The 27557-nt window shown below is 36.9% G+C and overlaps 1 protein-coding gene and 1 pseudogene across 1 annotated transcript; both read left to right on the top strand.

Moving 5' to 3' along the window:
- The first annotated feature begins 434 nt into the window (after positions 1-434).
- LOC115428178 (major histocompatibility complex class I-related gene protein-like) lies at positions 435-22588 on the top strand (annotated as a pseudogene).
- LOC115428591 (class I histocompatibility antigen, F10 alpha chain-like) lies at positions 12961-15749 on the top strand. The gene is made up of 4 exons (XM_030147714.1): positions 12961-13097; positions 13495-13749; positions 15110-15422; positions 15706-15749. Exons 1-3 carry the CDS (start codon positions 13052-13054, stop codon positions 15400-15402), a joined length of 594 nt encoding a protein of 197 aa, XP_030003574.1. The 5' UTR covers positions 12961-13051; the 3' UTR covers positions 15403-15422; positions 15706-15749.
- Positions 22589-27557: the final 4969 nt, after the last annotated feature.

Genomic DNA, 27557 nt, shown 5'->3' with positions numbered 1-27557 from the left:
CTCTGTTGAATAATGTGTTGTCTTGATGTCTACGGTGTAATGCATCCAGAGAATCTTCCAAGTGTTCCTTGGTTTCAGTGTCTTTCTACACATGCTTACAGAAAAATTCCCTTCCCTTCTGTGTGATTTTTTTTTAACAGTTCTTGATCCGTCTTTCCATCAGTCTGTAATATATGAGAAACTTGGTTGCTGTAATGCCCCTGTTGTTTATCTCATCTGATCTTGGTCTCCACCACTTGAAGTCTTTTCTTATCTTAGTCTTAACCATGATGCTGTGCATAATAAACTTGATGCAAAGAAGAGTTTCTGAAGTGTTTTTCATCACTTTTTAACAGGCTCAGGGTTGACAAGTTACACAAATGGATGTTATGTCAAATTATGACGATTCTACAGAAATAACTGAAACCATTTCCTCCTGCAGATTGCCATGACTTGACGTTTGCCTTCACTGGTTTGTTTGGAGTCCCAGACACCCCAGAGTTCATGTCCACTGCAGAGCTTGATGGGCTTCATTTGATGTACTATGACAGCATCATCAGAGAAGCAGAGCCCAAACAGAAGTGGATGAACAGATGATGAAAGAGCATCCAGAGCCCACAGACTGGTATATTCATGAGTGTAACGCTACCCACAGGTTCTTCAGTGACACCGCTAAGAGTATGATGCAAGGACTCAACCAAACTGGGGGTACATTTGTGTTTTATTACATTACAACAAATGTATTTTAGCTTCTCATAGCAAGGTGACGTGTCTATCATGAACACACACAGTGAGTAATGTGATTTTAAAACATCTGCAAAGTAGATGTATAATTATATTTGTATAATTTCATATGTAGATGAAGAGAACGGAGATATAACTGACTTTTCTTACCAGCGGTCTTTCTGTAGATTTATTAAAACATCGTAGACTTCTTTATACATGGTAAGTGTTTTTAGTATTTGGACAGTGAGCTACATTTTATAATTTTACTTTTTGTAATCAAAATGTGATTGAAGCATGGGCTTAGATTTAATTCAAGGAGTTTAACCAAAGTATTCCAAGAATTTTTTAGAATTACAACCATTTTCAACAAAGTCCCTCTATTTTTAATGACTGGACACTGACTGACCCTCAGCATCATGTCCAAATGTGTGCTATTCCCTGGTTATTCTGTGACAAATGAAGCAGATAAAAGGTCTAATCAAACTAAAGTAAATCTATCAGAGAGATACTGAAAACTTTAGGACTTGTCAAATCAAAGAATCCACTGGTGAACACAGTAACGTGGAAGACCACGGACCACAACTAAAGTAGATGATCACAGAGTTCTTTAGATGGTGAGAAAAAGAACCCTTCTACAACATCCAGTCAAGCCCAGAACAGACTTGAGGTTGATATGTCGTTATCCTCGTCTCCAATCAGGGGATGGTTTCATGAATGTAGACAACAACAAGATGTAAACCAATGGTAACACAACAACAGATTAGAATCTGACTGAAAACATCTTTTTAAAAAAAAGCCTGATCAGTTCTGGAAAAAGATGGTCTGGACAGATGAAACCAAGATGAACTTCTACCAGAATGATGGTAAGGGAAAAGTATGGAGGAGGAAAGGAACAGCTGATTATCCACATCAGATCATGTCATATGGAACTGGGCCACTGGTACAGTAGTTACTGATGATGTTGAATGCTGATAGAAGGACCAGGATATATTCTGAAGTTTACAGAGCTTTCCTCTCTGTTCAGATTCAGACAAACGATGAAAAACTCACAGGACAGTGCTTCACATTGGATGTGTATAGTGGCCCAAAACATACTTTAAAAACGACCCTAAAGGGTAAAGAAATGGGATGTCCAATTCAGTCACCTGATCTCAACCCAACAGATCAGCTTCTCAGTTCCTGAAGACCGAACTGAGGGAACAACTAGCAGTAACTGAAGGCATCTCCAGGAGGTAACTCAGCATTTGGTGACGTCCATGGGTTCCAGACTTCAGGCAGTCATTGACTACAAGGGACTGTCATCTGAGTATCTAGCAGTAGTAGTTTGTACAAGAACTTTTGAGAGACTTTGATTGAAATGGTTGTAATTCCTAAATGGTTATTGCTGCATTTTTGTTAAACCCCTTAAATTAAAGCTGAACGTCCACACTTTGATCACATCTTGATTCCTTCATTTCAAATCTCCTGTGGTGGTGAACAAAACCAGTATTACAAAGTTACTGTGTTACTGTTCAAATATGTGTGTATCGTTAACCTCACAGGATAATTACCCAAGTTATATTTAAAGGTTTCCAGAAAATAGGGCAAAACACACATTTTTCACAAAATTCGCAAGAACTTTTTAATTATACTGTAATAGTAAGTACAGCCAGATGAGGAAAAAAGACAACAACAATTGCATAACAAATTAAACTGGTTTTGATCAAATATTTCATTTTATTTAACTTTTATTTACCCAGGTTGGTCCCATTGAGATGGGGGATCTCTTTTTCAAGGGAGACCTGGTCAGCAATACAGTAAAGGATTTGCAAACACAGAAAAAAGAATAATTATACCTAGCCAAAATATGACTTCGGCAATTATCCTATGATGGTATTGTTATTGTCCTGTCTGGAGACTACAACTGGTATAAAGAACAGGACAACAACAAAATCTAACAAAGGAATGTGCACTATGCTGCGCACTATGCTAATCTGGTCAATACCTAGCCTTCACATTTGTTGTCTTGTTGCTCCTTTGTCATCTGAAACCAGAATATTCAACATATTCATAATTTGAAGCCAATAGCACAGATACTTTTAAATTAAAATAGCTGAATAACAGCATGTCACATCATAATTTCTTGTCTTTTAGATTTACAATTGCAGAATTTGTGTGTCTCCATTGCAGGTGTTCATGTTTTCCAAAGAGTAAGTGGTTGCCAGAAGAATAATGAGCCTGGACATTTTGATAGTTATGTTGCATATGCTTGTGACAGGGAGACTGTCATAAGATTTAACCTGAAAACACAGACATGGATCCCCCAAGTACCAGAAGCTGTTGACATCACAAACCAGTGGAACAGTGATAAGACTGGACTGGCTCATGTCCTTGGATTTCTGAACCAGGACTGTCCTAAATGGCACATGATGTACTGTGACTATGGGAAGGAGGATTTGAGTAGAGTAAGTAAGGTCTTATTGTAAAGAATGAAATGTAATGTAATACATGCACAAAATGTGCAGATGCAGATTCCATTTACATACCATTCTCTTTCCAGAGTTTCCCTTGGTGTCTTTCCTCCAGAAGTCTCCCATCTTGTTAGTCAGCTGCCACGCTACAGGTTTCTACCCTCACAGAGCTGAACTACACTGGAGAAGAGTTGGAGCTGTTTCTGTCATTAAAGCCACATACAGGAGTCTCCCCAACAATGATGGGACCTACCAGCTGAGTGTTGACGTGAACATAGGATCACAGGAGGACTGGGCGCAGTATGAGTGTGTGTTTCAGTTCTCTGGTGTTAATGATGACGTTGTAGTGAGACTGAACAAAACACTGATCAGGACCAACTGGGGTAAGACTGGAAAAGCCTCTATTAAATGACTGACATATTTGCTTTTGTTTCACTGAGGAAGATTTATTATTAATCCAGGAACACTACATTAATGACACCAATAATCAGAGTGGGTCTGATAATACAGAATGGTTTATTGAACAAAAAGGATCTGAAGTAGTCATAAAACACTCTAGAAATAAAAGGGAGCCAAGTGAAATATGCTGCTGCGGTAGTGTGATGCACCAGTCAGCCAGCCGACGCACTGAGTGTGTCACCACCAAAATGTAATCATTTGTTCCTTGTGCCAGTATCAACATTTCCTGAAAATTTCATCCAAATCCGTCCATAACTTTTTGACTTATGTTGCTAACAAACAAACAGACAGACAGACAGACAGACCGACCCAGATGAAAACATAACCTCCTTGGCAGTGGTAATAATCAAAACTACGCACAAAGTAAACAGTTAAATATCAAATAAATTGCAACAGGAACCTTGCCTCCACTTTTGATTTTGAGCCTTAAGGCAGGTTTCTTTTATCTGGCAACACATGATGGTGAAATATGATTGGACAAACACTAACATACACATACTAGGGGTGTAACGGTATAGAAAAATTTCATTTCAGTATGTTTTCGCTACAGGGGTCTTCGGTTCAATACATTTTCAGTACGTTTTCAGTACAGTGAAGGAGACCAATTTCATAAATAAATACTTCCAACTACTAAACACTCCATCGACATAACTGACAGGATATCTGAAATGCTCCCAAATTGGAGACCATGGAGAAGATGAAAGGTCTTCCAACTCTGGCTTTGTACCTGTGACGCTGCTCTGAGCTGCCATACTGGTTCACGTTCAGCATGTGTATGGTGCATGTACCATTTAAACATCCATCTAGGACAGGAGTGGGCAACTCCGGTCCTGGCCGGTCCAGGCAGGTATCCTGCATGTTTTAGATATTTTCAGATATCATGCAGGATACCGGCCCTCGAGGACCGGGTTTGGACACCTCTGGTTTAGATATTTCCCTCTTCCAGCACACCTGGTTCAATTAATGATCAGCTCATCATCATTCTCTGCAGAAGCCTGATAACGATGTAATGGCTTCCATATGTGCTTGAAGAGGGAAACATCTAAAACATGCAGGATACCGGCCCTCGAGGATCAGATTTGGACACCTTTGATCTAAACCATGCGGGATACAGGCCCTCGAGGACCAGAGTTGCCCACCCCTGGTCTAGGGTATCAAATATTGCATATGGGTTCCACGTTTGGGCACTGTGCTCATAATGTGTGCATTATCAAATCAAATCAAATTTTATTCATATAGTGCCAAACCATAACAAAAGTTATCTTATGACACTTGAGACACTTGAGAAGGCAGTGTCTAAACAACTTACAGCTTTTCTGGAGACACACCAGATCTATGACACTTTTCAGTCTGGGTTTAGACAACGCCACTCAACAGAAACCGCACTATTAAAAGTGTCTAGTGACATCCTGATGGCGGCTGACTCCGGGAAATCCACGGTCTTGGTCCTGCTAGATCTCTCCTCGGCCTTTGACACAGTGGACCATACCATAATGATTGAGAGACTGAGGGACCTGGTAGGGATGTCAGGTCATGTGCTAGACTGGTTCTCCTCTTACCTGACCGGCAGAAGCTTCACTGTGTCAATAAACAACTTCCAATCTGACTCAGCGGATCTACTGTGTGGTGTGCCCCAAGGCTCTGTCCTGGGACCAGTCCTATTCTTACTCTATGTCCTCCCACTTGGCCACATTATCCGACAGTACAGTGATGTCTCCTATCATCTATTTGCGGATGACATCCAGATATACTGCTCCTTTAACTCCTCTGAGCCCCACAAACTGAGTTCCTTAATCAACTGCTTGTCAGAGCTGAAGCAGTGGCTAAATGATAACAGCCTCCATCTGAACTCCAGCAAAACTGAGACCCTCATCATTGCCCCGGATAGTGCAATCCCAGGGATCAAACATCACCTTGGAGACCTGAGTTCCTCGGTAAAGACAAAACTGAGGAATCTGGGTGTCATCTTTGACCAGGACATGTCTTTAGAATTCTACTCCAAACACCTAGTCAAAAACTGTTTCTTCCACCTACGCAACATCTCCAAACTCAGATCTATGGTGTCCACAAATGAGCTCGAGATGATCGTTCACGCTTTCGTATCTTCTCGCTTAGACTACTGCAACAGCCTGTTTACATGCTTAAACAAGAAGGAGCTGGCCCGTCTACAGTTTGTCCAGAACTCTGCTGCCAGGCTCCTGACCCGCACAAACAGGAGAACCCACATCACTCCCATTCTTAAATCTCTCCACTGGCTCCCTGTTCTATATCGTCTTCATTTCAAAATTCTTGTGCTAACTTTCTGGGCTCTACATGGCCAGGCCTCTGCATACATTGCTTCCCTGATCCAGCCCTACAGCTCGACTCGTAGCTTGAGGTCTTCAGGACAGTACCTGCTGATGGTTCCACACACCTGTTTTAGCACACGCGGTGACAGGTCTTTTAAAGCTGTGGCACCACGTCTATGGAATGACCTGCCTCTACACCTACGGTCCATGGACTCTGTAGAGAACTTTAAGAAACACCTCAAAACCCTCCTGTTCAAAAAGGCTTTTTAGTCTCCCACCTGACCCAGGACCACCACAGACTGATTACACTCTATGTATTCATCATAACGTACTCCATGTGTCACCCCCCCCCCCAGTCTCTCTATATCTCTATCGCTCTCTCTTTTCTCCTCCTTTACTCTCTCTCTCTCTCTTTAACCCCAACTGGTCAAGGCAGACAGCCATCCTTCAGGAGTCTGGGTCTGCTCGAGGTTTCTGCTGTTAAAGGGAAGTTTTTCCTCGCCACTGTCACCAATCACAAGTGTTTGCCCCTGAAGGATTCTGTTGGGTCTCTGTAAACTTAATTTGATTCTGATTTGAATTGATAAAGCACTTTGTGACTCTGTCTGTGAAAAGTGCTCTATAAATAAAATTTACTTTACTTACTTTACTTACTTACACTTTACATATAGAGCTGGTCGAAACCAGACTCTCAAGCCAATATATTTACAATTTTGTATTCCGCTTTAAGGTTTGTGTGGAAACATATGGAGAGTGTTTGCGTTCTTCACATAGGCTACATGTATTCATTCCATACACCGTATTGTATTGAAGGCCCTGAATCGCAATGGTTCGGTACAAATGAGTGCACCGTTACCCCTAACACATACACTACTACAATATACTACTGGGAATAATGTAATACCTCTTCATGGAGCAAATATAAAAATACAGGGTGTAAATGTAGGTCAGTGGTTCTGATTCTTTAGCAGAGAAGGCCTTGGTGGACCTGATGGACCAACAGTGAAATGTTAGCTTGTACTTAACTACTAATTTTCTGTGAAAGGGAACATATGCACATGGGATAATAAATGAGATTCCACGATGAAAAAAAAGTCAAAAAATGATTGACTTTGATATAATGTGTATTTTATTAAAATTAAAGTAGCTGCACATGCACACACACATATAGCTTTGTAGGTTTGTCCACAAATTATTTTTTTTCTCTGCTAAAATGTTAAAGCACATTATGATGCTGTCATATAAGAGCTGAGATAAACTTCACACGTTTGTTTCCTGTGAAAGGTATCAGGAAACCCTGGTTTGGAAAAAACACGCAACTTATAGATGATAAACTAAAAGTCCAGGCCTTTTTTTGTACTTGTTGAAGCGAAGATGTGAAATATATTGTAAATATCATTAATTATCCTTTGCGCTCAGGGAACTTTCCATCTGATCACTCCCTGAAGTTCCTTGTGGCTCAATCATTTGGAGTGAAGAACTTCCCGGAGTTTGTGGGGGTCATGATGGCTGATGATGTCGAGGTGGGCTATTGTGACAGTAACAACCTGTCAGCAACACCAAAAACGGACTGGATGAAAGATCTGATGGAAGCAGAAGCAGAATTCAAGGAGTGGTTTGATTCTCACTGTCATTCTCAACAAAAACACCTAAGTCTGTTCATCGATATTATAATGAAGCTGTTCCAACATTCTGAGGGTATGGAGCATATATCTTTATATTTATCATCTTATCTTTTACCGCTAATGTATTATCCAAAACATTTTTATGACACAAACTAATAGAGCTTCTGTTACAGATGACATTTTTCAGATCAAGACCAAAAAAACGACTTTTATGTCTTTTATGTTGTTTTGTGGTCACCTCTTTTACATCATTTTTGTCTTGTTGCATCTTTTATCCGTTCTCTGCTTTTCACATTTATAAATTCCTCTTCTTCTACACTTTTCTACCATTTAAATTCAGAAATAAATCCAGATATTATATCATTGGTGTGCATTTTACTCTTACAGCTCCATGACCTAGTGACTTCTGCTGATTTCTCTGTTCTCTGTCTCAGGCATCCACACTTTTCAGATGATGACTAGCTTTGAAATGAAAGGAGACAGTGGTGACCTTATCAGTCATTTTCAGTATGGTTACGACGGAGAGGACTTCATCAAATTCGACACTGACACAAAAAGACGTGGGTTGCTTCAAATGAACATGCTCGTGAAATAAAGAGTTGGTGGGACCGTGATTATAAAGCAACCACAGATATTATGACTCACCTCAGCCGTCACTGTCCTGACCTGCTGAAGAAGTATTCTCTGTATGGAAATAGCTCTCTGCTGAGAACAGGTAGAACTTCACCACCCGATGAGCTAAGTTATGATGTTGATACACAATATAACACATGCATATCTTTGGTTCTATCTCTGTGATTTCCTCCAGAGCTTCCATCGGTGTATCTCCTCCAGAAATCTCCGTTGTCTCCGATCACCTGCCACGCTACAGGTTTCTACCCTAACAAAGCCAAAATGTTCTGGAGGAAAGATGGAGAGGAAATCCATAGTAATGACACTGAACTCCCAAAGAGCCTCCCCAATAACGATGACACCTTCCAGATGAGCGTCAACCTGAATATTTCATCAATCCAACCTAAAGACTGGGACAAGTACGACTGTGTGTTTCAGCTCCTTGGAGTCCAACACAGCAACGTCACCAAACTGGACAAAGCAGTGATCAGGACCAACTGGAAAACCACTCAAAGTAATGACAGTAACACATATCAATGTCACAGTCAACAGGAACCATGCACACTCAAAAAAAAAACAAAACCAGTAAATGGGTTCATTATAGCTCTGTTATCTTAGCTCTGTTTTTAGACTGAAAACAGCCACAGTAAAACCACTAATCACCTGTTTTCTGTACAGTTTTTTTCATCAATAGCTGAATTAAAAATCTGTTTGGAATCCAACAAACGAGGTCAGAACTGAGTTTAGTCTGAACCGATCAACAAAAAGAAACTTAGCAAAGATAATAACATCCCATAATAACTTTATACCTTCACAAGTCTAAGAATCAAACTCACCCATGTTGAAGAGACACTGACATTTCAGCATCAAACTGTGATTCTAGGTTTTTATGACTTTGTCCCTTTTTGTTTTACCCTAGAAGTTGTTTCTCAATGGTTCTCATCTCATCTGATCACTTTCTGATGCTTTGCTCAAAGGCCCTGTGGTGTTAGTTTTCTTCACCAAGGGAGACCAACAGAGTGATTCACTACACCCTCTAGTGGGTACAAATTCAGTTCACACCCCTTCAATCCAATACACTGGCATCATTGGCAGAACTTCAAAGCTCTTTATTTTAAATATTCATGATAATTTTAGCTCTTTTCTTTTAAATAGTTGAAAGTAGAAATATTACATATAGAGCCTTTAACTTTTGGACACATGTTAATCAGTAAATGATTGTTTTTGTAACATTTCTGTTTTCCACATTTATTTTCGGGTATCTGCTTGTGGTGTGTACAACTGCACAATTAAGTGACGACAGTAATAACAGTATCAGTATCTTTGTACTTATATAATGGCAAAAGGCTTTAATATATAGGTCCAGGAGTGAGAGGACTAAGGGTGATCTCAGTGCAGAAATGGATAAAATAAATACAGTGTGTGGAGAGAGGTGTTGTGTAAAACATACAAAATGAAAATCACTACATTTGTGTATATTTTATTAGGTTATGAGGTTTAATGCAGAAATTTGTATATTACCATTGAAAAAATATACATTTTCATAACAATTTATCTGCATTGTCCTTCTTAACCAAGTGATCTGACTCAAATAAAAATTAAAGTCACAATTTGCCTCTATCACCAAATAATGCAGGTTTAGTAAAAAACCTAAAACAACTCTATATATTGTGAAACAGATGAATTTAAGGGACCCAAGAGAAATATGATGGCGAGGTAAAAGATCAATCAATTTTAAGATAAACTGACTACAGTTTTTGTCATTATTGCAAACGGATTTCATATTTCTCTTGAGTTTACACAAAAAATTGTTTGAAGAAGGAATTTCTGAAGGAGCAGATTGCACAAACAAAAACCCTTTCTGTGTGAAAATTGTTTCAGACACACCATCCATCATTAAAAAAAAGTTATCCCAAATTATTTGATAAACTTAAGTGGATTAAAGGGTTGATGTGCTGTTGTTTTTTTCTTCTAGGCTCCACCAGTCTTAACCTTGGTCTCTACATTGGTCTTTACATTTTTCGGGCTTTTGTATTCCTGTTCTTGTTAGCTGTCAGCGTCAATGGGTATTATAAGTGGAGAAGAGGAAAAAAAGGCAAGAGTCTGTTTTTATATATATTAAACACATGTTCAAGTATGACATATTGATTTTATAACATCCTTCACTTATTATTATTAAGTGGTTTTTGGTTGTTTTTTTTTTAATGCTTCTAGTCTTTTTAAAATCTTAATTCTGATGTCTGTCATTGTTATTTCAGGATTCCGACCTGCAAGAAGTGAGTGTTTTCCTTTAATGCAGCAATATTAAAGCAAATGCAATGCACAATCTGGTAAAACACACATTTACATTGTGTTGTTTTGTCTCAACAGGAAACCGGAAGATTAGAAAAGGATGCCGAGAAGTTAATAACTTCAATATGACTGAACTGTCATAAAATTTTCAGTATGCACCCCTGTCACTGTGGTGCCGCCATTAAGTCCAAATGCTAATATTTCATTACTAAAATATATATGTTTTATCCAATTCAGCCTTTAAATGAAGTATAACAGCAATTAGTCGAAATAATGTAGGGTGTTCTTAAAGTCATGAAAAGTCTTAAAGGTGATCATCTAAAATTAAGGCCTGAATTACCAGAGGGAGAATGTGAGCGCGAATGAATAATGGGTCAATAATGTAAAGCGCTTTGGGTGTCTAGAAAGGGGCTATATAAATCCAATACATTATTATTATTATTATTATTATTATTATTATTATTATTATTAAAATTGGTATTTTATTACTAAATCTGACACTCAAAGATGTTAAAATTCCACAGACACAGTTATTGATATTGCTATATTGTCTTTGTAAATATTTGTACAAAATTAGCCCAATATGTAATTAGTGTTGATCATTTGATCCTAACGGAGATGGGAATGAGTGGAGAATCCAACAGTCATTCATGGGTGGAGGGGTTCAGGTACGAGCTTTAGCAGCTTCAGTATCAGTAGTGTTTCATTAGTCATGGACAAATGGAAATGAAACATTAGTGGATTGAAAAACAGTAAAAACTGGTTCAACACAATAACTATGAGAATCATTGGACTGTTAATGTGAATGTAAGGTCTGAAATTTGACCAAAAATGCCTTGAAAAATATCATAACATATAAAGACCCAAACATCCACCAGCGACCAAAGCCATCTACTGATCTAAAATGTTTAATAACTGTTGATCCATTAATCCTATCAATGCATGTAAATATTTGGTGTAAAATACAGTTTGTCGTCTATTCATGGTCATCAGATATGACCCATTTGTACGTTTAGAGGCTCCGCAGTTACCGTGGAAACACTGTCATCTTCTACAACACTGATTCACCAGTACAATCCATGGAGTTGGATCAATGACAGTGGATGGACACACTTGTTTTTATGTTCAGTTATTGATATCTTTGCTGAAAAGTCACTATTTCTTGAGTTTTCTTTGTTTTTGATATAATAACCCTCAACTTTACTTTGCTCTTTGATGAACATCTACATGATCAGTGAATTAAATATAAGAAAATACATGATTTACACTGAAAAAAAAAAAAGCAAAATAAGGAAGATGACATTACAATTAATGGTAATAAATCACTTAAGAAAGGTTAAATGTAGAGAAAAATTAATTTGGGAACTGCCACAAAAGTAACACTGGGTCTTTGTGGGTTAAAAGTCATAAATTCAACGTCCTCAAACCTACAGATACACTGTGTTAATATTACACTTTCTATTAAATTAGAATGTTTATTAATTGTGATAAATCACTAATGATGCACTGTTCAGTAAATGCAAATGTACTGTTATTATGAGCATCTTAAGTGCGGTACCGCTCCCCTGGTGGAAGTCAACGGCACGACGTGAGCTTCAACTTTTATTCACATACTATTATGCTGTTTTATTTTATGCTCAGTAGTTTATGGTTTTATATGATACAGAAATATTAAAATGCATTAACCCTCAAATGCCTGAAGATGCTTATTGATTGCTGAAATGTTTCACAACTTCATTGCCGATGACTGAAAACAATAAATCAGTAGGTTTTTTTATGGAGCAGAATTAGTTTACTGTAAAAAATGAAAATGTAAAAGAAGGAATAAATGAGGAAGTGGTCCCATTCCTCAGCTTATTCAGGTCCATACACAGGTGATGTTTCCTTCCTTCCACATGTTAACTCCATTCCCACACACATAGATTTGGGTTTTGTTACATTTTACAAAATCCCCAAACTTCTCTGTAAGTCAAGTCTGTATTTAAAACCAATAACTGAACTCAATACATGACAGTCCGGAAAAGTCAGAAATGGCCTCCATACAATGAAATACTCCAAATTTCAGTGATGCTTTCTAGTAGTTAAGATGACAATTACAGTGTTTGTGCATCCTTTCTATTTTTAAACCAGAGCAGCAGGATCTGGATCAACAGGTTTTTGTTCTAATGCAAGTCGAGATCAAACCAAGACACAAAGACGTGATACGATTACACATTTTTAACATCTGTAACTTAATATGATATATCTGATTTGTATGTATACAACAGTTAAACAAATAACTGCAAAAAAGAAAAATGCTGTACACTGCTAATGCAGCACCGGGGCATTTAAAACAATCCTGTGTGTGAAGAATAGGAAAATATGAATAAAACAGTCGTAGTAGTAGACTGAAACAGGTAATGTTCACACACAATGAGAAAAAGTATCAACTCAGCAATTCTAATCATTGCAGTCAAAGCAGTTTATCTGGATTGACATGGGTGTTTTTTTCCACCTGTATCATTCCCATCTGCCCACACCTCTGACTGACACTAAACACACACACTGTGATTTCATCGGGACACAAAAAGAAACGCTGGGGAGCAGCTGAATCCTCGGTTCTTCATCAAAAATCAGGAGTATGAAGTTATTATTGTTGCTCTTCTTCTGTCATTTCTCATTTTCAGGTAAGATTTGGAACATTTGAGCAGATTTTAGTGACAAAGAACCCTGTCAGACTTCTGATACTTTTAGATGAATTCATAGATAAATGACCTGTATCATCAGTCACCCGTAAAGCTAATGTTAGTTGTTATATTCATGTAATTGCACATATTCTGTGGCAATTAAATGTGTGAATTTTGTAAGGATGTAAAGAGAATACCATTAAGAGGTGTCACATCTTTAATGTGCTTCAAAAAGGGTCGTGTTTTGAAATTGCTCAATAAATTTATAAACTATAAACAATATAATTTACAAATTTAATATGGTTTTTGGTATACATTGGTTTTAATGTTGCACACGTTGGCAACCAGTGATAAATGCTGCAAGTTGATTCAATCTGAAAACCTGTTTATCTTGCAGAGAAACACACCCTCAGTGTTTTATTCACTGTGTCATCTGAAGTCCAAGCCTTCCCAGAGGTCATTGCTGTTGTGCAGGTTGATGGTGTCCAGGTGCTCTACTGGGACAGCAACATTAAAAAAGTGGAACCCAGGCAGGACTGGATGAAGAAGCTGATAGAAGATGATCCTCAGCACTCAGAGAGTCTCACTCAGGATGAGCAGATCATCAGAGACCAGCTTACTGAGGTGATGCAGCATTTAAGACAAACTGAAGGTAAGTTACATGACGGAAAACACACATTTCACATGATCAGCAGCAAACAGGAAATCACACTAGTGCAACTTTTACCCAACATAATTTTTGGTATGAACTGGGGAGAACAGTTCCTCTTAACGACAGAACTACTCCAGGCATAAAGACAGAAACCCTCTTGTGTTTTATATTTTCACTGTTTCACTAAGTATAAAATAACTCACTATCACTATTTTAACCCATAAAGACCCAAACATCCACCATCGACCAAAATCATCTACTGATGTAAACCAATTAAGACCTGTTGATCCATTAATCCTATCAATACATGTAAATAATTGGTGTAAAATACAGTTTGTCATCTTTTCATGGTCATCATGGACCCATTTGGATGTTCAGAGGCTCCGTTGTGAACGTAATTAAACCCATGGAGTTTAATAAATGACAGTTTATTTTTAGTTAATAATATATTTGCTGAAAAAGTTACTTTTTCTTTAGTTTTCTCTGTTTCTGATATAATAACCTTTGAATTTACTCTGAGATTCAATGAATGTCTACATGATCAGTAAATTAAATGCAGGAAAATACCTGATTTTCACAAAAAAAAACCCCACTAACTAAATAAAGATAATATTACAATAAATGGTGAAAAGTCACTTACAAAAAGTTAAATATAAAGAAAGATTTGTTTGGGAACTGCCACTAAAGTAGCACTGGGTCTGTATGGGTTAAGTCCAGTCAAATATGCAAAGTTTGTAGTTGAAGCGGAAATACAGAGTTTTTGCAATTGAAACAATACACTGTCTCATCTACTTTGACTGGTTTGAACTGGCAACATTTCAGAATGTTGCAGAACAGAGTAGTTGCAAGTTACAACTCATTGAGTTGGAGCAACTGTGGTCAAGCCCAACACCCACTGCACACATCCAGCTGACACACTGTAGGTTATATCATGCAAATCACTGCAGTAACCCTGTATAATGTGAATTATATGCAATGAGTTTATGAAAAATCCTCTGTTATTATAATAACAATGCAATATTTATTTATTCAAACATAAATGCACTATTTTTATATAGACTTTTCATTGATATACGTATTGTTAGTATTGTAAATATTGTGTCTATTCATATTTTATGTCTATTTTTACTCTATTTCGCTTTAGTTTTATTCTTATTTTACTTTTTGTAAATTTTATGCTCTATTTTCTTATTTTACTTTTCAGTTTTTGTAATTTTATATTTGCTCTATTCTTATTTTCTGATGTATTTTGGTTTTTGTAGCCCTCCTAAATTCATTGCACAAGCAATGACAATAAAGGCAATTCTATTCTATTCTATTCTATTCTATTCTATTCTATTCTGGGGGCTGGTGGTCTCAGGTGTCCATGTTCTCCAGATAAGAAGTGGCTGTGAATGGGATGATGAGACTGCAGCGGTGAACTCTGTCAGACAGTACGGTTACGACGGAGTGGACTTTATCAAACTGGACATGAAGACACAGAAGTGGGTCGCTCTAAAACCAGAGGCTGACATTATCAAACAAGACTGGGACAAAGGCACAGAAAACAACATGCGCTGGACAAACCACGATACAAATATTTGCCCTCAGTGGTTGAAAAAGTATCTGGACTTGGGGAACAGCTCTCTGCACACACCAGGTAAAGTCACATGACCTGGTCTGTCATGGCCCTTATCCCTTTATTACCCTGTCCCCCCAAAGGGGAGGCAAGGGGGATTGTTTTTGGTTCAGTTTGTTGCTTTGTTATTTGTTTGTTAACACTCTAGCAGCAAAAATATTGGCTGAATTCATGCCAAATTTGCCAGTGACCCAGAATAGATGTCATTACATTTTGGGAAAAGCAGGTCAATGTTTTAAATTTAAATTAAATTTTTTTATGATCTTTTAAAATCTTCCCACTTGCTTGTAATGGGTGAAATACGTTCAAGGGGCAGGGTTTGTTGTGCCTGACACCACTAGTTTCACTGATCAAATGAACAAACATACACTATATGGACAAAAGTATTGGGACATGTTGAATTCAGGTGTTTCTTTTCTAACAGGGGTCTGGGATACAAAACAATAATGACAAACATCATAATATAGTTTTATATAAGGATAAATATCATTGCATTGGTTAGTTTGGTTTAAATTGTTATCTTTTGCGCTAATATTTCTCTCAACACTGATTTTTTTTTTTTTTTTATCTAGGACTATGATTTTAAATGTTCTACCTCAAAATTTAAAGGCTGAAAGGCAAAGCTCTCGATTTACCGGTCAATCTACGTTCCAACTCTTACCTATGGTCATGAGCTTTGGGTCATGACAAGATCCCGGATACAAGTGGTCAAAATGAGTTTCTTCCGTAGGGTGGTTGGGTGCACCCTTAGGGACAGGGTGAGGAGCTCAGTCACCAGGGAGGAGCTAGGGGTAGAGCCTCTGCTCCTCCACATCCAGAGGGGCCAGCTGAGGTGGCTTGGTCATCTGTTTCGGATGCCTCCTGGTCGCCTCCCTGGGGAGGTGTCCCGGGCATGTTCCACCGGGTGGAGACCTAGGGGAAGACCAAGGACACACTGGAGAGACTATGTCTCTTGGCTGGCCTGGGAACACCTCGGGGTCCCCCCAGAAGAGCCAGAGGAGGTGTCTGGGGAGAGGGAAGTCTGGGCATCCCTGCTTAGACTGTTACCCCCGCGACCCGGCCCTGGATAAGCGGTAGAAATGGATAGATGGATGTACCTCAAAATTTATAATACATTTTTCATCCTCCGACTGTAAAAAATAATTTTCTACCTCAACTAATCATTTACCTTCTACATCTGCTTTAAAGAAATACTGATGTTTATGTTTTAGATCAGCATGAACAGAACCATGATGTGTCCCAATATTTTTGTCCATATAGTTTATAAACATCAATATTTCCTTAATGTTTAATTGGAGATTTTTCTTCTTAAGTGAGATGTGAAGAAAGTAGATGGTTAGTTGTAGTAGAAAATTATTATTTACAGTCAGAGCATGAAAAATATGTTAGAAATTTAAAGGTAGAACATTTAAAATCATAGTTATGGATGAAAAACAAACAAAACAAAATCAGTGTTGAAAGAAATGAAGTAAAAACCATCTCTGAAGTATTTTGGACGCAAAGATAACCATTTAAACCAAACTAACCAATGCAATGATATTTATCCCAGTATAAAACTATATTCTGATATTTGTCATTATTGTTGTGTGTCCTAGACCCCTGTTAGAAAAGAAACACCTGAATTCAATGTGTCCACATACTTTTGTCCACATAGTGCATCTGTCCTTTCTCTGCAGATTTTTGCTCAGTGTTTCTCCTCCAGAAGTCTCCATTGGCTCCGGTCACCTGCCACGTTACAGGTTTCCACTCGGGCAGAGCTGTGATGTTCTGGAGAGAAGATGGAGGAGATGTTCATGAGGAGGTGGAGCCTGGTGAGATCCTCCCCAACGGTGACGGGACGTATCAGATGAGTGTTGATCTGCATGTTTCATCAATCGCACCTGAAAACTGGAAGAGATACGAGTGTGTGTGTCAGCTCAGGGGTGTTTATGAAACCGCTGTCAAACTGGACAAAACCCTCATCAAGACCAACTGGAGTAAGATACAGTATTTACTATGAGAATTCATGTCATTCTGTGATGTTTCCTCAGCTGCATGAATATATACTGTAAAGCTGAATATAAGCTTCTTGTTGGGTTAAAGCATAGACATGAATAGAATCAATAGAGGGTTAAAAAGGTAGCATGAAACTTATAATGATGATTTTCTTTTTTTTTTTTTGTAATTATGTTTTTGGGGTTTTTTTTCAGTCAGCGTTATCTTACCAGCATTTTACATCATATATATAATTTCTACATATGTAAAGAAAAACAAACAAAAAACAGAAACATACTCATACAGGGGAGCATTGACAGAAATGGTAAAATCATACACAGTACCCTAAAATAGAGTTAATGGGAGATAACAAGTATATTTCCTATTCCATTCTTTCCTTCCAGAAACCCTTTTCCCCTGTATAAATTAACACCAAACATTTAAAGTGTGTAGCGTGAACCAAGGGTTTACATGGGTCTATATGCATGTTACTCTTATAAAGTAAAATCAGCTCTTAATAGTGTTACAAAATCAAAACAGTTTTTCAGTAATTGGTGAATTTGTCTGAATCAAGTCTGACAGAGAAAGTCTACTTCTCCATCCTATAGATGTCATCTATAACCTCTGTCCAGTCCTCCATTTTTGGTGCATCCTTTTTTAGGCACATCCTAGTGATGGCTTTTTTTTACCTGTCACCGACAATTTTCTGAATAGATACTTGTCCTGTGAATTTGTTATTCCCTGGTTCTCTTTTCCCAAGTATATGGATTCAAACGGGAATGGAAATTGGACTTTGAAAATTTTCTCCGTGCTTTTCTTCAAAGGCTTCCAATAAGGCACAATATAAGGGCAATCCCAAAATATATGAAAATGATTGGCTTTATTTTCACCACATAGTCTCCAGCATCTGGTATCCTGAGATTTCTGCACTGGTTCAAATTAATGATTATTTTCATTTAATTAAATCACAGACCATATTTGATCAGAACTACAGTGCATTCCAAACAAACACAGTCTTGATCTGATTACACCTGTCTACAATAAATTAGGAATGATCTGCATCGAAGATTAATGTCCTAAATCTTACATACTTTAATAAGAGGATAAGATGAATTTAATAAGAGCCAAAGTGTTTTTACCTGATATTTTCAATGTATATGATCAAGTGTTATTACATCTATATTTTGGTTTATGTAAATTTATACAAAAAATTTTTTCATAAACCTCCCACTATAAAGGAGCCTGTAAATTGAATATACTGTGATGTACAGTCAAGCTCTGAGACAGACATTCCTTTGGAGTAAAATCCATTCAAGAAACTACAGCTAACCAGCATTTTGACTTGATTTTTCTTTATTAGTGACCCAAACTTAATAAAGTTTTACTACTTTTATTCTGGTGACATCTTACTTGGACACCAGTGTTTTGTTTTTTTGTTGGTTTTTTTTTTTTACACTTATTTTTTATCAGTCGTTTTTCCCCCTTTTTTTTTTTTTTACACAAAACAAAGACATAACAACAACAAAACAAACAACATTCGGCAGTCAGCACTTGTTACTAATCAGAAACAAAACTGTCAATTGGCACGTACTTGCAACATCAACATAATTACATTAACCAAGTCTGAGCAGCAGTTCTCTTTCTGTGTCAGGACCCACACTGATTGTCCTTGAAAAAACCATCAATTTATTCCACCTTCTTGTATAGAGCTCCGCTTGTAGTCTCAACATAAGTGTAAGTCTCTCCACTTGTGGATTTCATCCACTATGTTCGTCCAGTCCTCCAACACCAGTGGCTCAGGCCGAAGCCATCTCCGGGTGATTGCTTTCTTAGCTGCAGCACCAAAAATCATCAGAAGGTGCCTGCCATTCACCATCGAATCATCGGGAAAATCTCCCAGCAGAAGTGAAAGAGTGGGTTGCTGCAGTCCAAAACCCGAAATCTGCTCTATTTTTGTACCAACATCTTTCCAAAAAGTTGTAATTTTTGTACAGGACCAAAAAATGTGGGTGTGGTAAAAAAAGAAAAAAAAAATGTGGGTGTGGTTTGCCACAACCTTGTACACTAGTGTTACATGTAAATCAATGCAACAACGGCAACAGAATTGAAAAATATTTCAACTTGAGAGAAAAACTGAAAATGAGAGATAGTAGGCAAATATGTCAATGTTTTTGATTCAACTTTTTTAAAGTGTAGAGACAAAAAAACAGGTATTTGGTAAAAAAAAAAAAACTGCATTAAATATTAGGGTTGTCTTATACTTTATTTTTCAGAGCTGATATTTTTTCTATATGTTGAGGCCTGTCTCCCACATGAAGACAGTGTTTAAGGCTGCAAAAAGTGATATTTTTAAATACCTGTTTGTTTTTTCTGTCTTCATGGAAGACGTAGAGATGCACCTGGATTGGATGTTTCAGGTGCAGCTTCATTATACAAAGACAGAATAGACATGAGCAATATGAGGTGTGACGCCATCATTTTCCCTGAACACACAGACACACAAATAAGAGTTTTAACAATCTACACTATGGAAAGAGTTTTTAAAAAAATCACCAAATGTTGAGGAAAAAAAGTATGCTTTGCAAAAAAACCTGCATTAGTGTGGGCGGGGCATGAGTTAACTCAAGCAACAGCTGCCTTCCCTGGTTAAGAGTTACTCCAGGTAAATATTTTCAGGTATTTTTGTCCAAAAAACACACCATATCCACACATTTGGTCTGAACACAGTTGCACAGTAGTAACTTCATCGTATTCAGCATCTTTTTGCAGTTATGATTAACCCATAAAGACCCAAACATCCACCAGTGACCAAAAGCATCTGTTGATCTAAACTGTTTAATACCTGTTGATCCACTAATCCTATCAATCCATGTAAATAATTGGTGTAAAATACAGTTTGTTATCGTTTCATGCTCCTCAAATATGACCCATATGGACGTTCAGAGGCTCCATAGTTACCGTGGAAACACTGTCATCTTCTACAACACTGATTCACCAGTAAAGCCCATGTAGTTGAATCAGTGACAGTGGATGGACACACTAAGTTTATGTTCAGTTAATGATAGATTTTTCCTGGAAAAGTTTTCTCTGTTTTGATATAATATTCTATTCATTCACACTGAGCTGTTATGAACATCCATGTGGTCTGTAAGACACTTTTTCACTTTTGTCTATTTCTAATATAATAACCCTCAACTTTATTCTGAGTCCAATTTAATCTAAATCTACATGATCAATAATCAAACATGATTTAAGAGAAAATAGCAGATTTTTACTTAAAAATGCAAAATGCTGAGCATAATATTATAGTAAATGGTGATAAATCACTTAGGTAAAGGTTAACCCTTTCATGTACAAATTATGAGAACCTTAGTCAAGATTTTTTTCTTCAGTGTTTAGCCATGAAACAAACAATGCGATCGAGTTTTTTTTTTTTCTATGGAGTTACAAAAATATCCATGCATTTAATTTTTTAAGTAAAGAAACATGTGTTTAAAACCCAATATCAGAAAGTGATATGAAAGCAATGAAATAAAAACATTTTTAATGCTGCTAATCTGATGTCTTCTCACATTTTAACATATTCTAATGCTAGTAATTACTCACTTCATGGAGATAATATGCAAAAAAAACCCTTCTTGTCTAACAAATAACAATTTATTTACACTCAAACATGTTACTGCAGATCAGGTTGATCAAGAATAGTAAAGTTACAGTAATGATCTGAATTACAGTGTATGGGATGGTGCATAAGCGTCCACTGTGTTGGCTGATATGGAACTAAAACAACAAAACCCATTAATATACAAGAGAACAGCTGGAGAAGAACTGTCCACTGGAGTGGACAGTGCATGAAAGGGTTAAGAAAGAAAAAATCATTTGGGAACTGCCACAAAAGTGACACTGGGTCTTTATGGGTTAAGTTATGTGTTGGGTTGTTTTTTCATGATACGCTGGATTTGTACTTGTAAAGGAGCCGTCTTTTTTGTCAGTCAATAAGGATTATCGTTGATTTTGCGTAACTATTGATTGAATGATGGACAGAGTTAAGTAGTTCAGCCTGTCGACTCAGTCAAGATTTAGAGGGAAAATCCCTCCCACCTCCAGGCTTCAACAACCTGCAAATCACTGCAGCAGATACAGTTAATATGGCAACAAATGTCAGCATTTCCAACACAGGTATTTTTTTCCCAATATTTATTAAGGACATTAAATAGAAACATCTGATATATAAATATCTTAAAATATTTTCCTGTGTTACATGGCATAAATGCAAAAAAAAAAAAAAAGAGTAAAGTCTCAATTTTCAGCCTAACCCTAAAAAATAAAGTATTTTTCTTAATAATTCTTCATAATTAACTGTCATTGTTTCTGTTTCAGATGTCCTCTCTGAGTTTCCCATCGGTCCTGTCATCGGATGTGTTGTTGGATTCCTGCTCTTGGCCGTCATCGTAGCAGGACTCATACGATGGAGGATGAACCGTAAAACTGTGTATTTTATGTGATTTCATGTATCCCAAATATCCATAGGATTACTTACTGCAGTGAGTGAATATTTTGCTGTTTTTCTACACATAATTTCAAGTAATTTTCTTGGTGATAAATGTGCAGTATTTGCTTATATTTATATACTTCCACATGTGAATCTATATTGACAGGTTACCATTAAAGTTCAAAAAAGCTGAAAATGATCCACTTGATTGTAACTTACGGGCTAACTGGCACTAACATGATAATATAGGAGATTTGAGATGAGAATAAAGACGACAGTATGAACAGCTGTCTGAAGTAGACCGTCTAATCCTCCATGGAAGGAGTAACAGCTGGAGAGAAGCTATTTGTGCAGACTTTAATGAGGGACAGACAACATTAAAAAAACAAAAGTGGTGTCTCAGTCTCAAGGATCCGTTGATTTTCGTCGCTTCCTCGTGAATGATCAGTTTCACATTGACTTACATGATTGATTCAATAGGAAAACATGTTTACAAGGACAACAAAAGTGAAGCAGTATTTATGTGAAATAAACATTATTTACATTTATCTCAAAGGTCAATATTTTGAATCCAACAAACACATTTCACTTGTCATGCATCTATTCTGTGCTTTCTTTTCTCAGTATGTCTATCTTTTTATGATTTTTATTTTAGTCAGGATACATTTATTTATTAATCAGTGCATTGAACTGTCTTTGTGGATGAATTTCTCTATAATGTATAAATAAACCAGTCTCATGTTGTCTAATATGGACACGTTTCAAACTTTTCTTGAAGTCTTGTCAAGAAACTCATATTATATTGCCCATTGTTTCATTATGGAGTACAGTAAAAGGGGGGAGCATACAAGGGGATAAGTGGTTTTTAGCTCACAGGCCGTTAGGCTGTAAGCTATTGTCGTCATGTGGCCTCTGGTGTCGGTGTCGTCGTCTGTCGTCCGTTACAAAAATTTCAATCATCTTCTTCTCTGAAACTACAGTTCCGATTGACTTCAAACTTGGTATACAGCTTCTTCATGATAAAGTCAACAAAAGTTAGTGAAATTATTTGGATCCAGATCTGATTCTGGATTTGGTGTGACTTTGAAAAATTTCCCCATTATAAGAGATAGGATGTGGATTGATACAATAACTCAGTAAATATAAATGATATCAAGTGTAAATTTCTACAGTCCAGCCCTGATGGGGAGATGACCAAAACATAATGTCCACATGCTGATCAGGATCTTCTTCTGGATCCAGGAACTTATGGAAAATTTAACATGGGCTCATATGGGGAAAAAATTTCAATCATCTTCTTCTCCGAAACTCCAGTTCTGATTGACTTCAAACTTGGTATACAGCTTCTGTATGATGATGTCAACCCAAGGTACTGAAATTATTTCGATCCGGATCTGATTCTGGATTTGGTGCGACTTTGAAAAATTTCCCCATTATAAGAGATAGGAAGTGGATTGATCCAATAAATCAGTAAGTATCAATGATATCAACTTGGAATTTGAATTTTTTTTTACAGATCTGATTGAATCTGGACCAAGATGTTACAGCAGATCCATGAAGTCCTGGAAGTAGACAAGTGGACCTCCAAGGATTAGAATTATTTGTCCAACACATCCTACAGATGCATAACTGTCAACAAAGTGAACACAAATGACCAAAATATGAACAATGAACAAATACTGACCAAACTAATCAACAGTATGATTAAAAATGAATGTGAGTGACAAAATGAACTCAACAGCCAACACAGTAAACAAAGTGGACAAAAAACAATGAAAAAAAAGAACATGATTGTCAATAAAATGAACTAAATCATCAACACACTGAAGAAAATGAACAAAAGAAGAATACAATAAAGTGGACAAAAGTTAGCTAAAACCAAACAAAATAATATGCAACCATGGATCAGATTTATGTGTCCAACACCTTACACAGATGCTCAATGGTCCTGAGATTAGGATGTCCTTCCTTACTACATTTTTAGTCTGTACCAAGGTTATTATCGTGAACAAAAACTAGAATTGTAAAAACATTTTCATTAACTAAAATAAATAAAAACTATAATTAAAAGAAAAAAAATAACTAACTGAAACTGTATTGTGTGTGTTTACAAAACTAACTAAAATGGATAAAAATGATGGATAAAATTCCCTTCGTTTTCGTCTTTGGCAAAATCAGATTAGTATGATGTCAATTTATTTTGCTCGGGCAATTTTAGGTAGCGGCCCCATACGACACTTCACGGTCCGTCACTTGTGGTTTCCAGTCGTCTTCTGGTCCCCACTCTACCTGGAAACATGGAGACTAAAGTTGGGAGAAAGCAGCAGAGTCCTGTCTTGGATTTATTTGAATACGACAGAGAAGAAGAGAAAAGATATTCAAAAAAAACTAAAACTAAACTAAAACTATGCATTTAAAAAATAAATGAAACTAATAAAAACTAGCAAACCTGCTCTACAAACTAATGAAAACTAACTGAATTAGAGAAAAACAAGTCAAAACTAAATAAAACTAAATTATAATGAAAAATCCAAAACTATTAGAACCTTGGTCTGTACTAACCACTGCAGACCAGGAACATCCAACAAGACCTGCAGTTGTACAGATGTCCTGCCCAGTCATCACTGTTACAGTATGGAACATGTCAAAGTCTCTCAGTTCATTACGTTGATCATTTTGTTGCTTCCATCACATCAGCTTCAAGGACTAAATGTGACACCTGTTGCCTTATACAGTATATCCAACCCAGTGAAATGTTGGAATGAAATAATCAATATTATTAACCCTTGTGCTGTCAGTGGCCAGTGTTACGGCCGATCAGTCTATGATCATGTCTTATAAATACTAAGACTTCTTAAAAATGGATCGTATTAGATAAAATCATTACACTTGTTAATTTATTTAGAAAATGATCAATCCTTTACCCTGCTCTGAACAACAGCCACTGCAGGATTCTGAAAAATACTAGAAACAGGGACGAGGAGGTGGATGTTTGAGTCGTTCTGGTCATTTCCTGGGCCAGGGAATCATGAGACACTGATGCAGAACCATATAAAGATCTGATGGGGTTCGTTTGGGCCTTATCACCCTGCTCTAATGCTTTGGTACTTTAAAAGTTTATCCTAGAATATTTTCAGTGTATTTCATTTCACAACACACAAATAATTATCCTTTTTCACAATATGATTTTTCTTATTTCTTGAATTTGTTTCCCTTTATCTGCTTTAGCACTTCGTCCCTTGAGATTCAGCTGGTTCTATGTCCACTTTTTGCAGAAATGGAGTTAAGCATATCAGGACATTCTAAAATCATTTAAGTTTATGTCCCAAAGGTCTTAGCTCCAAGATAAACATCTACACACACTCACACCTAGAAACATTTAGTTCTATGTCCTGAGTGGCGCTTGTTTCAAATCAGGTAGTTCTGTGTCCAAGGACCCAATCAGGGGCCATACCTGGATCATGTGACACTCACTCAAAATGGCCGTGGAGCACATATAAAGCACAAAATGAGAACTCATCAGAAAAAACGTTCTATTTTGATCCCTTCTGAAAGACTTATGGATTATTTTGATGGGTAAGTTGTTCACTGATAATGTATAGATATTGTAAATCTTTATTTTGTCGTGTTAGGGGCAGAAAATCACAACATTGCTCATTGATAAACTTTTGAATATGATAGTCATTTCATATTTGAGTGTATGAGGCATTTTGACGCAAAATTTGGCATTTCTGGATAAGTTTTATTTTTCATATTTTCATTCTTTCATACTAGATTTTGGTCAAGTGGCCAATATTGTCCCGGCCTCAGGTTCAAATGAAAATGTGGCTCATTTACAGACTCGTCATTGATTTGATATAATTGTTTTATCTGTGAATGTATATTTAATTTTGATGCAATTTTTGCATTTTATACACTTTTTTTCTAATTTTTATTTTTTATGTTATAGATTCTGGTCAAGTGGGTAATGTTGTCCGGTGTCAGGTTCAAATGACAATGTGGTTCATGCATCGACTTTTATCTATGAGTGTACGAAGGATTTTCAACACTCATCCTCCTCAGTCTTAAAAAGGTCGTTCATGGAGTTACACATCATTTGCCTACATTCCACAACTAATTATCCTGCCTTTTGAGGATTGAAGTATGGCTAGAAAATGGTTGTTTGCCATGAAAGCTGAGTGAACACAATTTACTCAGGTCCTCCAGATGTCCTAACACGTTTATTCACCATTCTACCTTTAATGAAAAAGGATAGATGTGCTCATTTTAGTTGTCCACCTTAAATATATGTGGATTGGAAAACACTTGCAAAGGATGCTTTTTAATGTTGCATTTTGTGACATCAGTATAAAATACATGTAATCACTGACTAAAACATTCTTAGTTTGTTCATAACTTTTTTAAAAACAACTCTGGTGGACGGAGAACTTCCTGATTTCGATCATAAGTGACACCTGTAAAGGCACCAGCTCCTATGTTGGACACAGAACTTGTTGACCAGGGGCAACTTCCATACCTTTTAATCAGAAAGTTCTATGTCCATTTTTAACCTCTTATATCTCTAAGCCTGTGGAGATTTAGAACATGTTAACAATATGTTTAGGGTTCCTTCCACAGTCAACACTATTCCACACAAAAGATGATTGATAACTCCAAATATCAGAGATCAGACAGGTGAAATATTCAAACTCTGTTTTCTCAAAATGAGGAAAAGTGGACATAGAACCAGCTGATTCTCAAGGGACGACTTGCAAGAAAATCTGACTGTTGTGTCATATTTATAGAGACACAAACTCTTTGACGCCATTAGGGGGTGCTAGTTTCCCATGTGGCGCAGCTCACCTCTTATATTCATTTATAAACCACAAGATGGAGCCCTTCTGCAAAACAAATCCAAAAACTCCACTAATACTTACACTGTGATTTTTGTTCATTCCTGTGTTGCTTGTTTATACAGATGTGATATTATATTACTGTTATTCTTCTGCTCATGGTTTTAAAGACCCATTTTTAGCTTTTACACACTAACCTCCTGTCTGTGGCTGCGTCTGCTGAATATGAAGTAAAAAAAAAAAAAAAAAAAAAAACAGCGCAATTACTTGGTTGTGATTTTTTTGTTGTTGTTGTTTTGTTTTCTTCTTTTGCAGAAAAACAAACACTGCCACTGCTGCCATTGTCAGTCTTCTCCTTGTCGTCATTGTCATCATGGCTGTTGATGTTGGATTCATGGTTTATAACAATCGTTGTGGTGAGGAGGGAAAATAAAGGGATCTGATTATTTATCATCTGAAAACACGTACAGAAAGTTTTAAAGAAGCAGCTTCATGATAATTGATGGCAACATGCTGATATTAGACAGGAGCAATAAGATGATGATTTATTTGGATTTTTGCATTAATGACTAACAACTACTGTTTTCTTTTACTTTTAGGTAACATCTGTGGAAATCGTAAGTAAAATAATTTTCCTTGCATTCTGTCATCACTCATGGTCTGTACTATTGATTGTAAACAGGCTTCTTGATGTCACTCTTTGCTAGTTTTAACAGGATCTTCCGTCATCTGACTGTCACTGGTTTTACAGCTCTTGAAAACAACGCTGAGCTCTGTCAGAGACTGACCACAGAAGTTAACTCAAATCACATGAAATTAATCAAACACAAAATTAGAACATTGGACAATAGAAGATTAACATCTGTCAATGATCACAAGCTTGTATTAAATG

The sequence above is a fragment of the Sphaeramia orbicularis genome, chromosome 11, assembly GCF_902148855.1.
Source record: "Sphaeramia orbicularis chromosome 11, fSphaOr1.1, whole genome shotgun sequence".
Taxonomy (NCBI): domain Eukaryota; kingdom Metazoa; phylum Chordata; class Actinopteri; order Kurtiformes; family Apogonidae; genus Sphaeramia; species Sphaeramia orbicularis.
The sequence above is the reverse complement of the archived record's forward strand: the minus strand, read 5'-3'. Positions and strand labels throughout refer to the sequence as shown.